This window comes from Mya arenaria, chromosome 9 (assembly GCF_026914265.1).
Source record: "Mya arenaria isolate MELC-2E11 chromosome 9, ASM2691426v1".
NCBI classification, from domain to species: domain Eukaryota; kingdom Metazoa; phylum Mollusca; class Bivalvia; order Myida; family Myidae; genus Mya; species Mya arenaria.
This window is the reverse complement of record NC_069130.1, coordinates 30,155,112-30,167,860: the sequence shown is the minus strand read 5'-3', so window position 1 is coordinate 30,167,860 and position 12,749 is coordinate 30,155,112. Positions and strand designations below refer to the sequence as shown.

Below are 12,749 nucleotides of genomic sequence, written 5' to 3'. Positions count from 1 at the left end.
ATTATATATTAATTTAAATTAATAAGACATTTCTTTATTTTTTTGAACATTTTTTTTATATAATTTACTGAAGTCCAGTGTTCTGTTTTGATCAAGGCAAGTACATGTAACAACAAAGGTATTTCAAAGTAGTTCTGAAAGTTGATATTTTCACTCCTTATTTTGCAGTGAAAATATCAAATTGATATTTTCATGGTTGTTATTTCACTGTTAAAACCCCATATTTCATCGTAAAGCATGAAAGAAAGTGGTATATACATATCTCAATTATAGTGATACAGACACAGCGCCATGATAGTGGTATAGACACAGAGCAGCGATAGTGGTATAGACATTTAGCCATGATAGTGGTATATACATTTAGCAATGATAGTGGTATAGACATTTAGCAATGATAGTGGTATAGACACAGAGCAGCGATAGTGGTATAGACATTTAGCCATGATAGTGGTATATACATTTAGCAATGATAGTGGTATATACATTTAGCAATGATAGTGGTATAGACACAGAGCAGCGATAGTGGTATATACATTTAGCCATGATAGTGGTATATACATTTAGTAATGATAGTGGTATAGACATAGAGCCTTGATAGTTGCATGTTACATATACATTTAGCCATCATAGTGGTATATACATTGAGCCATGATAGTTCTATATACATTTAGCCATCATAGTGGTATATACATTGAGCCATGATAGTTCTATATACATTGAGCCATGATAGTTCTATATACATTTAGCCATGATAGTTCTATATATATTTAGCCATGATAATGGTATATACATTGAGCCATGATAGTTCTATATACATTGAGCCATGATAGTTCTATATACATTTAGCCATCATAGTGGTATATACATTGAGCCATGATAGTTCTATATACATTAAGCCATGATAGTTCTATATACATTTAGCCATGATAGTTCTATATACATTTAGCCATGATAGCTCTATATACATTGAGCCATGATTGTGATATAGACATAGAGCCTTGATAGTTCTATATACATTTAGCCATGATAGTTCTATATACATTTAGCCATGATAGGTCTATATACATTTAGCCATGAGAGTTCTATATACATTGAGCCATGATTGTGGTATAGACATAGAGCCTTGATAGTTTATATACGTTGAGCCATGAGAGCGGTAAAGACATAGCGCAATGATAGTGGTATAAACATTGATCCATGATAGTGGTTTAGACATTGAACGATGATAATGGTATAGATACAGAGCCATGATAGTGGTATAGACATAAAACCATTAGAGCGGTATATATACACAGATCCATGATAGTGGTAACGACAAAGATTCATGACAGAGGTATAGCCACAGATCCATGATAGTGTCATAGACATACAGCCATAATAGTGGTATAGACCCTGCGCCATGTAAATGGTAAAGACACAGATCTATGATAATGGTATAGACACAAAACTATGATAGTGGTATAGACACAGATCCATGATAGTGCTATAGACATTGAGCCAAGAAAGTGGTATTGACATTGACCCATGAGAGTGGTAATGACAATGATCCAATGAACAGTGGTATAGACGCATAGCCATGATAGTGGTATAGACATATAGCCATGATAGTGGTATAGATACCGCGCCATGATAATGGTATAGACACAGATCCTCGATAGTGGTATAGACATATTGCCATGATAGTGGTATAAATACAGCGCCATGATAGTGGTATAGACACAGAGTCCCGATAGTGATATAGACACTGAGCTATGATATTGGTGAAAAGAAAGATCCATAATAGTGGTATAGACATATATCAAATATTGTGGTATAGACATATATCCAATATTGTGGTATAGACATATATCCAATATTGTGGTATAGACATATATCCAATATTGTGGTATATACATATAGCCATGATAGTGGTATAGACACTGCGCCATGATAGTGGTATAGACACTGAGCCTCGATAGTGGTATAGACACAGAGCTATGATATTGGTGAAAACAAAGATCCATAATAGTGGTATAGACATATATCCAATATTGTGGTATAGACATATATCCAATATTGTGGTAAAGATATATATCCAATATTGTGGTATAGACATATAGCCATGATAGTGGTATAGACACTGAGCCTCGATAATGGTATAGACACAGAGCTATGATATTGGTGAAAACAAAGATCCATAATAGTGGTATAGACATATATCAAATATTGTGGTATAGACATATATCCAATATTGTGGTATAGACATATATCCAATATTGTGGTATAGACATATAGCCATGATAGTGGTATAGACACTGCGCCATAGTAGTGGTATAGACACTGAGCCTCGATAGTGGTATAGACACAGAGTCATGATAGTGGTATAGACACAGAGCGATGAGAATGGAATAGACACTGAGCCTCGATAGTGGTATAGACATAGAGTCATGATAGTGGTTTAGACACACACGGATGATAGAGGTAAAGACAAAGATCCATGACAGTGGTATAGACATATCTCAATGATAATGGTATAAACACGGAGCCATGCGAATGGTATAGACATAGAGTCATGATAGTGGTATAGACACAGAGTCATGATAGGTGTATAGACACACACAGATGATAGAGGTAAAGACAAAGATCCATGACAGTGGTATAGACATATCTCAATGATAATGGTATAAACACGGAGCCATTAGAGTGGTATAGACACAGAGCCATGATAGTGGTATAGACACAGAGTCATGAAAGTGGTGGAGACACAGAGCCATGATAGTTGTATAGACACAGAGCCATGGGAGTGGTATAGACACATATCTATGGGAGTGGTATAGACACAAAGCCATGGGAGTGGTATAGACACAGATCCATGATAGTGGTATAGACACAAAGCCATGGGAGTGGTATAGACACAGATCCATGATAGTGGTACAGACACAAAGCCATGATAGTGGTATAGACACAGAGCCATGAAAGTGGTAAAGACACAGAGCCATGACAGTTGTATAGACACAGAGCCATGGAAGTGGTATAAACTCAAAGTCATGGGAGTGGTATAGACACAGAGTCATGATAGTTGTATAGACACAGAGCCATGATAGTGGTATCGACACTGCGCTATGAAAGTGGTAATGACACAGAGCCATGATAGTGGTATAGGCACAACGTCATGATAGTGGTATAGGCACAAAGTCATGATAATGGTATAGGCACAAAGCCATGATAGTGGTATAGGCACAAAGCCATGATAGTGGTATAGGCACAAAGCCATGATAGTGGTATAGGCACAAAGCCATGATAGTGGTATAGGCACAAAGCCATGATAGTGGTATAGGCACAAAGCCATGATAGTGGTATAGGCACAAAGCCATGATAGTTGTGTAGACACAAAGCCATGATAGTGGTACAGACACAGATCCATGATAGTGGTATAGACACAATGCCATGATAGTTGTGTAGACACACAGTCATGATAGTGGTATAGACAAAGAAAAATGATATTAAACGTAAGTCTTGGGTTGAGGTGTTTAAACCCGCTAAAACTTAATAAAAAGTGTTAAAAAAGTGTTTGAACTTCCATATTTTTTGTTCGCGGTCTTTAAACAATGCTCACTTACATTTTCGTATTTCTCCTCCAATGCTGCATCTTTATACACAAGATCCTGGTAGCCTATTCTCGGGTCAATAAAGTTGGCCTTAAAACAGACAAATATATCACTGCTCAGAATTTAGGAGTTATACATACTACATAGTTCCAACCTTTAAACATACATCAATCAAACATTAACCACACAAATACACGAATTACTATGCTCAAACGCACGGTTGCTTGTCCTGAAAGATGCAGTTGTGAAATAGCAAATAAGAATAAGTACTACACGTGATCGGTAAGGTAGGTTTACCACAATAGTCAATTACGCGCTGCTCCTATCTTATCCATCGCTTCACTTTTTTTCATTTATCTCGTATATATCATGCCATCAGGTAGAATACCTTTTCCTTAGCGGTCTGTTTCGTGGTGTAGGCCATCCAGGGCAGCCCATCAATCATCTCCTTAAACGCCTCCCGCAATTTGTCGACAAGCATCAGCACCTACACGTGATGCAGCGTAACATTCATGTACAACGGAGAGATTACATACATGTGTTATTCATTTGTTGGATTAATATTAAGCAATGATGAAAGCTTTTACGCCTAGTTGTAATCAAATACAACTAAAACATCAAATTAATGTTCTTCACAACCATCGACAAAAAGATGGGATGGTATGTCATTGTTTGAAGGCATAAATCTCTTATTAACTTACATCTTTCTTGGCATCCTCCTTAAATGCCTCCTGTACAAAGAGGCGTCCCACCACTTCCGGCATCGCGCTCTTCACGCTCCCCGCGCAGCTCTGCCAACGGGCTGGCACCGTAGCCGTCCCCGATAACACCTACAAGAGGATAAACTGTGCATTCATTGAGATAAATAGACAAACAACAATCTACGATATTAGTAAAATCACAGTCCCCATATGAGAAAAGTTACATTTGGCAGAATAGTGAAACTACTCCCTATAATATCCACAAAGGGGGGGGGGGGGTCAAAACAGTCCCCGGTAACGCCTACATTTGGGAGAATAGTGAATCTAGACCCCTATAATATCCAGATGAGGAGGGGGTAAAAACAGTTCCCGGTAACGCCTACAGTTGGGAGAATAGTGAATCTAGACCCCTATAATATCCAGATGAGGAGGGGGTAAAAACAGTTCCCGGTAAAGCCTACATTTGGGGGAATAGTGAAAGTAGTCCCCTATAATTTCCAGATGGGGAGGGGGTGAAAACAGTCCCTGGTAACGCCTATCTTATTGAGAATAGTGAAACTAGTCCCATATAATATCCACATGGGAAGGGGGGTAAAAACAGTCCCCGGTAACGCCTACATTGGGCAGAAAAGTATAAACAGTCCTACTAAATCCACTTAAGCTCACTAACAGGTAGAAATAAGGCTTTCTAACAAGCGAGCCCAATAACCGAGTGCCCTATTAGCAGTTAATATTGAGATCTACTTACACCGAACAATAACTGTGTATTGTCATATATCCATGTCAAATTAAAGTTACCTTATTGTATTTCTGTTTGATTGCTCTGAACATTTCAGGCAGGTAAAATGTTTTTCCAACCGTCCGTTGTAATAAAACATAAGTGGCTAATGTTCTGAAACAAAATAAAAAAAGCAATCAATTCATTCACATTTTACGTTTAAGTTCAAAAGAAGGCTCAAGACCACAGTTATCTGCTCGGATCCGGATGTGAATACGGAAAAAAGAGTGCTAGTGTTCAAGTATCAATATTTTATTAAAATTGAATGAAAAAGAAGCAAAAAATGTTCTTTTTGCAGAGAACTTGACTGAATTTGACACTCTATTGCAGAAATTAATAGTTTTCAGTGTAAATATTGGAAAAATCATAGCTTGTGGAAGTCTGAAAATTAGTTGTTTGTAGCCGATTGACTCCTTGGCGGAAGGGTTATGTATTTGAACTCAATTTTGACAGGCGGGTCAAAGGTCAACATGTTGTTTTCTTGTGATTATCTGTTGTGCCTTGAATTGTTCTGGAGATGCCATGTCCTTGTTTTTCAATTGGGATGTGTATAAAGTCAAAAGCCAGGTTAGTGTCTATATGAAACATATAGTAAAAATAACTGTGGTCTCACGCCAGAAGGTGAACTATTAATTAAGTCATAATATCGCATAAACAAAACGGTGAATTTTAACAATTAAAGTTTACATTCGTATAATCTGTTGAAAATACAAAACAGAAATATTGGGGGGGGGGGGGGGGGGGCGAATTCGTTATTACGGAATTATAACATTATTTAAAAATCGTATACCTGGCCGGATATTTATGCAGCAAACTGCCAATTTTCTCCAGGAATGCTGGCGCGACGGCAACGACAGGCTCAGTCGTCGGTAAGGTGATACCAATGTGCTTGAACGTCCCGCTGACGAGTCGCATCCAGTCCACCTTCATAGAAAATGGTAAATGTAATTGCCCCTCCATTAACACCCTCATATATATCTCTGTATTGATACTAGTTATCAGTTTTGGTAAAGAGCATCAGATTTTTTCGGATACACCTCCGAACACAGAGACATACATTTACAAAAACTTTCTTTTTGTGCTGTCCTTAAAGTCTAATAAGGTGTTTCAGACATTCATGACTTACGTCTGTGAAGTTCTGTGTCAGTTCTGTTACGGTCATTTTGTTATACATCTTCTCTGGATCCCTTCTCTCCTCCTTTGGAATTGTTATCTGAAAGAAAACTCATAAAAGTTTACACAGACACAGGTCAGCTCACAATGCATGAACCAAAATGTTTATTGTTGTTTTTGTTGTTGTTATTGTTGCTGTTGTTGTTGTTTTCAATAAACAAGAAACTGAACCAGTCGATAAACACTAACTGATAGTTTCCTGATTTTATTATATTCCTAGTGTGGTATTATCCATGTGGGTTAGTCCCTTACATTCGCTAGTTCTATTTCCATATCCACCACGTCCTGTGCGTCCTGGCTGGCAGTGGTTTCATCCACACCTATTGCCACCATGAAGTCTTTCATCAGTGTCTGATAGGCCATCAGCATCGTGTCATTTCGCTCCTTCAAATAGTAGTCCCGACTGGGCATCCCTAGGTCAGGTTGATCTACCTGCATTGATGTGTCCAGTAATGTTAATCATCTACAATTGGACATATATAATATATTTCTCATTTATGCACATGAAAATAGAAGGATACCCCAAGTAACTAAGTAAATGTTTATCATTTTACAATTAAGAACATAAAGAATGTGTCTAATTTTAACTGTACCATCGTCCCATAACGTTTGTGGTAAAAACTATTCGGACATTGACTGTACAATATAAAGCACACCATAGCCAATAACGCAAAACATTCAGTAAACAAGAAAGGTTGAAGACTATCTCTAGTCACATACGTAAAGAATATAGTTAGTAGGTTTCTTATCATCTTGCATTACTCCGATGTCAATTAGGGGTATGAGGTCGACTCCTTTTCTAGCCTTCACCATGAGGTTCACTATGTCAAACGAGGCTTTGTTCCACCTCCCACCCGGGCGTGGTCCCAGGGCGGGGAGACCATCAAGGGTTTCAAGGTAATGTAGCAGGTACGTCAAACCGAGATCTTCAACCTTTTCTGATGAAACAAAACATGAACCATAAAGGTTATTGCGAGTCGGAAAAGGTCCTTGTTCTATTCAGCTAAGGACACCCTCTCAATAACGGCCCCTTATACAAGAACTTGTTTTACAAAATAATCTGACTTTATTAAAAATTCGTATCAGTTTAAAGCGTAAATTCAAAATCGAATATAACTAATCAGTAGCAGCACAAATTGGATTTAATTACTTAACCTGCTTCTGAAAATATTCAAGTAGTGCTTATTTCCATCAATGTAGTTTTCATGGTAGCTACATGTAATAGCCTTCAGATCAACATACTCTCATTCATGAACATTTTGTAGCACTACCACAGTGTGTGTATACCACGTGATAAATTGCGTCATAAATGCTACGTCGGAAGGCAATATTTTGCTTCGAATGAAGACTTTAAATAAAGATAACTTTCATATTTCTTCACCATTTTAAATGAAACTTAGCGCAGTCTACGCCGCTTACAGGACCCCGCATTCGGTCTTTTACCAGAGTTTGATTGAGCGTTTAATTTCGTTAAACACTTCGACAAACCTTTTCACAATACGGCAGTCAAAATATTATTTTGGAAACAGGTTTGTAGAAGTGTTTAATGAAACTAATCACCTTATCAAACACCGGTAATACAACGAAGGCAGGGCTCTTCAAGCGGCATAGACTGCCCAATGTTTCATTTAAAATGGTGTAGTAAAATAAAAGTTAACTTAATTTAAGTCTTCATTTTAAGCAAAATTCTGCCTTCTGACGTAGCATATATGACGTAATTTATTACGCGATTATTTGCACAAAAAAACGCGTTGCCACCGCGGGAGAGATTGCGTCATCGCGGATTTCAACAGCTGCTATCGCGTACGACTTCCGAAAATTTAACAGGTAAAGATCGTACAAATAGAAGACTGTACATGTAAATTGAACCGTGCTCACAGAATTGATTTTGCTCAATTGCGAGTGTTAACAATCTTATCCCCAAACTTGATAATCATGTCTTGGTAAACTGAGTGTTTGTTACAGTATTTGTAATAAGTTTTCATATTTTAAATTGACTCAATTTAGTATTTATTCACAAGCACACAAGTTTAACGAGGGCATTCGAAATTTAGATATTTTGGAACAAGCTGACAATAGCGTCTGATTACTTTCACAGTTGCAACACATAATTTTCAGGGATCAAACTACATTTTAGTACGAACCAAGATTTGTAGATAACGAGTCGAGATTCTATGAGTTAAATAAAACTGACTAGAAATATTTGTATAGGACGGGAACAAAGAATTTGACAGCTACCTTTATACCGTAAATTAAAACTTCGCAACGCCTCAGATCGCGTCGATGCGGTGAAACGAGGGCGACATTATAGGTATGGGCGCGGTGGGTATTATGCTTCAATCGCGGCGTATTGAAAAAGATAACGTCCGCGGTAAGGAAAGATCGCGGCGATGTTTTTGAAATATGGCAAAAAAGCGTGGTTGGTAGTGTAGTCCGAGCAATAGACTCTCATTCATGCAGATTTTGCAGTAGTTTCTTGCCTTCCGAGCAACTTACTCTCATTCATGCAGATTTTGCAGTAGTTTCTTGCCTTCCGAGCAACTTACTCTCATTCATGCAGATTTTGCAGTAGCTCCTAGCCGTCCGAGCAATATACTCTCATTCATGCAGATTTTGCAGTAGTTTCTAGCCTTCCGAGCAACTTACTCTCATCTATGCAGATTTTGCAGTAGTTTCTTGCCTTCCGAGCAACTTACTCTCATTTATGCAGATTTTGCAGTAGTTTCTTGCCTTCCGAGCAACTTACTCTCATTCATGCAGATTTTGCAGTAGTTTCTTGCCTTCCGAGCAACTTACTGTCATTCATGCATTTTTTGCAGTAGTTTCTAGCCTTCCGAGCAACTTACTCACATTCATGCAGATTTTGTAGTAGTTTCTTGCCTTCCGAGCAACTTACTCTCATTTATGCAGCTTTTGTAGTAGTTTCTTGCCTTCCGAGCAACTTACTGTCATTCATGCAGATTTTGTAGTAGTTCCTTGCCTTTCGAGCAACTTACTCTCATTTATGAAGATTTTGTAGTAGTTTCGTGCCTTCTGAGCAACTTACTCTCATTCATGCAGATTTTGTAGTAATTTCTAGCCTTCCGAACAATTTGCGGGTCTTCTGGCTTGTTTTCTGCCTCCAATACACCTGGTTAAAGACAACAATCTACATGATAGTGTGTGTTTCCAATGTACCTCAAATGTTCTTCTATTGAGATAGAAGTCACAGAGTTTCACTGTGTTGGTTTGTTATTTACTGATAATGCTTTTATTAAACAACATTCATACTTGTATCTTACAAAAAAACTTGTAATACATATCAACATACGTAAATACTCTGACACATTGTAGTAGCTCCTTGTTTTTATTGACAAAGTCATTTCTGTGTTGTGTCAACATACACTAACTTATTTGACTTATATCCACGTTATTGTCTAATTTGTGGTGACTGTGCAGAAACGCTTTGTGATATAACTAGCAAAATAGCACCAACCTTTGACGATGATGTCCACGTCATCGCGAATCTTATAGAATGAGCCAAACGAACTCTTATCCTCCGGAATCACGTTGGTTTTAAGCCAGCCACCGCACGAGAACTGGTAGAAGTCTGCACAAGGGTCGGCGGTGGGGTTCATGGCGGCACGCACACGTGCAGCTGGAGATCATAAGGTATCATTTATACGTTACAATTGGGGTTAAATCAAACAAAAACAAGGTTTTCCAAATGAAATGAAAATTGAATGTTAAGCTTTATTTTTTAATGCATATTATTTCAAGTTCATTTTCCGAACTTCGACTCGCTTTTGTCTACGTTTTTTAACAAATGCGATCTAAAGCTTTCTTCTTATTACCTACGATGACATACCTGCCATAACACATCCTTCAGTAAGGCAAACATCTTCTTTCCCTGAAAATCCAAACTCGACATGTTATGTTTTATTCTGCTCTCCTATGTACTAATCATGGTCTAGTACAGTTCGTTCAGAGTATTTTTGGCAACAGCATGACACAACATTCACTACGGTTAAATATTATATATAATTGTATAGAACTTTCACTTTACATATATAGTGTAATGCCTAATATATTAAGAAAACTTCTGCCATATCCAATGCTTGCATTAACCTACATTGGACCAAAGAAAAAACACCTGTGACTTTAACGCTTACCAACTGATTCAGTTTCCGCTGGATTTACAGTTGGAACTGAAATATATTAATAATGTCAAATAAAACACAATGTAGTTTTTTAATATCGACCAATGGAATTGTAAGTTTAATGTTTAAAAGCTTTTTAAGACATCGCATCATGCAAAAACATGCATGAACTAAACTAATGAGAAATTAGAACATGAATGTGGGGTGGATTTCACCTGTCTACATTCATGTAATAGAATATGGAAATTAGTAAGATGATATACAGGATGCGCAATAATGGAAATAAATATTAAAGGTAAATACTTATCAATTAAACAATATGATTATTTAACTTTGTAATGGAACATAAATATATCAGTGATTTTAGTATATCAACAAACCCTGGTCCTGGAAAATGTTAAGGCTTTTAAGAGCCCCAAGTCCATGATTGGTCTCCATAAACTTTTTGTAAACCAAGTTTTGGTCACAATATGTCAACCCAAACTAAAGATATACAGTTTCAACCTTTTCTATACTTTTAGAATCAGTGACCTTGACCGTGACCCAAGGGGCCACAAACCCAATCCAAAGAAAGTGTTCCATAGATTATTCCAATAAACCTAGCTTGGTCATAATATGTCAACCCAAACTAAAGATGTTTCAACCATTTTTTTCTGTTTTAGTAACCTTTACCTTGATCCCAGAGACCCAAAACGAAAACCGTCTTCATAAACTCTTCCTGTATACCAAGTTTGGTCACAATATATCAGTCCTGGCTAAAGTTATTCAGTTGACAGCGAAAGAACGACGTATGTGTACGTCATTCTAATAACAATGCAAACCTGGTTCATAAATTATATCTAAAAACGTCCACTTTTGTGGCCGGTGTCATACCAGGTTCTTTGTCGTCCTCTACCTTGAGCACGGTGAAGGCTAAAACCACAGCCAGAGCCACAGTTGCTAGCGCGAACAAGACGACAAGGAACGCGAGGAGACGAGTGGCGCCGCTTTGAGACGTCGCCCCATTCCGATGTAATGTGTCCGTGCTACAATAACAGATACAGCGACAATCGAGAGAAATGACATTTGCAAATAGGGCAGTCGATAATCGCCGCTTTTAGAAGTAACCCTTAGTGTCTCCTAGCTATGATAACAGATACATTGAAATGGCATTTGCAAACAGATCAGTATATCGCCGCTGCGAGAGGTCACCCCATGTCGATGGTGTATCTTGGCTACAACAGCAGAAACAGAGACATTCAAGGGAAAGGGTGTTGGCAAATAAGGCGGTCGGGCAGCAACATTGCGAGAGGTCACTCCATTCCGATGGAGGTTAAAAATATAGATACAGTGGCATTCCAGTGAAATTAAAATTACTTTGGCAAACAGTGCAGTCGAAAATTGCCTCTGTGAGAGGCCATCCCATTTTGATGGTGTGCGTCCTTGCTACAACAAAAGAAAATAACAATCCAGGGAATAAGGCAGTGGTGAAATGTCTTTGGGAGAGGTAATCCTTTCGAGTTGAGTGTTTTATTGCTTTTTCTCGCAGTACGAAAATCAAATAAGTAAGAGTTCATGTTTCGGCGATCTACAGGAAAAGGTGCGAGCGTTCCCGGCCTGCGGCCTCGCTAAGCACGTTTTATTTTTCTGTAGATCGCCAGAATAAACTCTATGATATATACATACAGGGATATTTTCAGTGAAATGACTTTGGAAAAAATGGCAGTTGATAATCGTCGCTGCGAGATGTCACCCCATTCCTCCTTAGCTAGCTACTGACTGAAGGCTTACTTTGACCTTAATTTACCACAGTGGCCACAGGCACACTAGAATCTTACCTGGCAAACCAACAGAGATGAAATTACTGGTGGTTCATAATGAACTGTAACCCCCCACCCCTCCCCACCATACTTACATATATCAATTCGAAAACAAGAACTACAATACATGTACGAGTTAGTGACACATCAATTCCCTGGTAAATAAATTAATTTCATTAAAGATATAAATCAAATAGCAAACTGTATTTACCTTTCGTGTAAATTAAAAGATTTCATTATCCGTCAAGTAGGACCATGCAGAAACAGGTACTTCTTTCCCCAAACAATGTATCGTAATGAATTAACCACATCATTCAATCAATTTTAACGACATGTCTACGCATGCATAGTTCGTTTACAAATATATGTATGATGGAACGTTTATTTAGTTGAATTTTACTAAGCCATATATTGAATATATTCACAACTAATATATGCATGATGTTAATACATACATTGTAGACAATCGCAAAGAAGATATGTTGACATATAATAATAAATCATTTAAAAAAAGATAAACGGCATTGTTTTTACACTTATGTTATCATTTATTTGTGACGTATGCTATTTAA

The 12,749-nt window shown here is 37.7% G+C and overlaps 1 protein-coding gene across 4 annotated transcripts in view; it reads right to left on the bottom strand.

Annotated features, from left to right (window-relative positions):
• Window positions 1–12,517, bottom strand: part of LOC128202976 (membrane metallo-endopeptidase-like 1) — a 55,023-nt gene extending 42,506 nt beyond the window's left edge. For all 4 annotated transcript variants that reach the window (XR_008255832.1, XR_008255831.1, XM_052904193.1 and 1 more), the window contains exons 1-14: window positions 12,389–12,517; window positions 11,252–11,403; window positions 10,391–10,426; window positions 10,087–10,128; window positions 9,715–9,876; window positions 9,286–9,369; window positions 6,960–7,177; window positions 6,492–6,671; window positions 6,193–6,279; window positions 5,857–5,990; window positions 5,087–5,180; window positions 4,289–4,417; window positions 3,976–4,074; window positions 3,600–3,677 (exon numbers count right to left, since the gene is read on the bottom strand). Coding sequence is in view for 2 of the 4 variants with exons in the window: in XM_052904193.1 (XP_052760153.1) it covers window positions 3,600–3,677; window positions 3,976–4,074; window positions 4,289–4,417; window positions 5,087–5,180; window positions 5,857–5,990; window positions 6,193–6,279; window positions 6,492–6,671; window positions 6,960–7,177; window positions 9,286–9,369; window positions 9,715–9,876; window positions 10,087–10,128; window positions 10,391–10,426; window positions 11,252–11,403; window positions 12,389–12,414 (1,521 nt within the window). In the remaining 2 variants the exon portion in view is untranslated. The remainder of the gene's footprint in view (window positions 1–3,599; window positions 3,678–3,975; window positions 4,075–4,288; window positions 4,418–5,086; window positions 5,181–5,856; window positions 5,991–6,192; window positions 6,280–6,491; window positions 6,672–6,959; window positions 7,178–9,285; window positions 9,370–9,714; window positions 9,877–10,086; window positions 10,129–10,390; window positions 10,427–11,251; window positions 11,404–12,388) is intronic.
• Window positions 12,518–12,749: the final 232 nt, after the last annotated feature.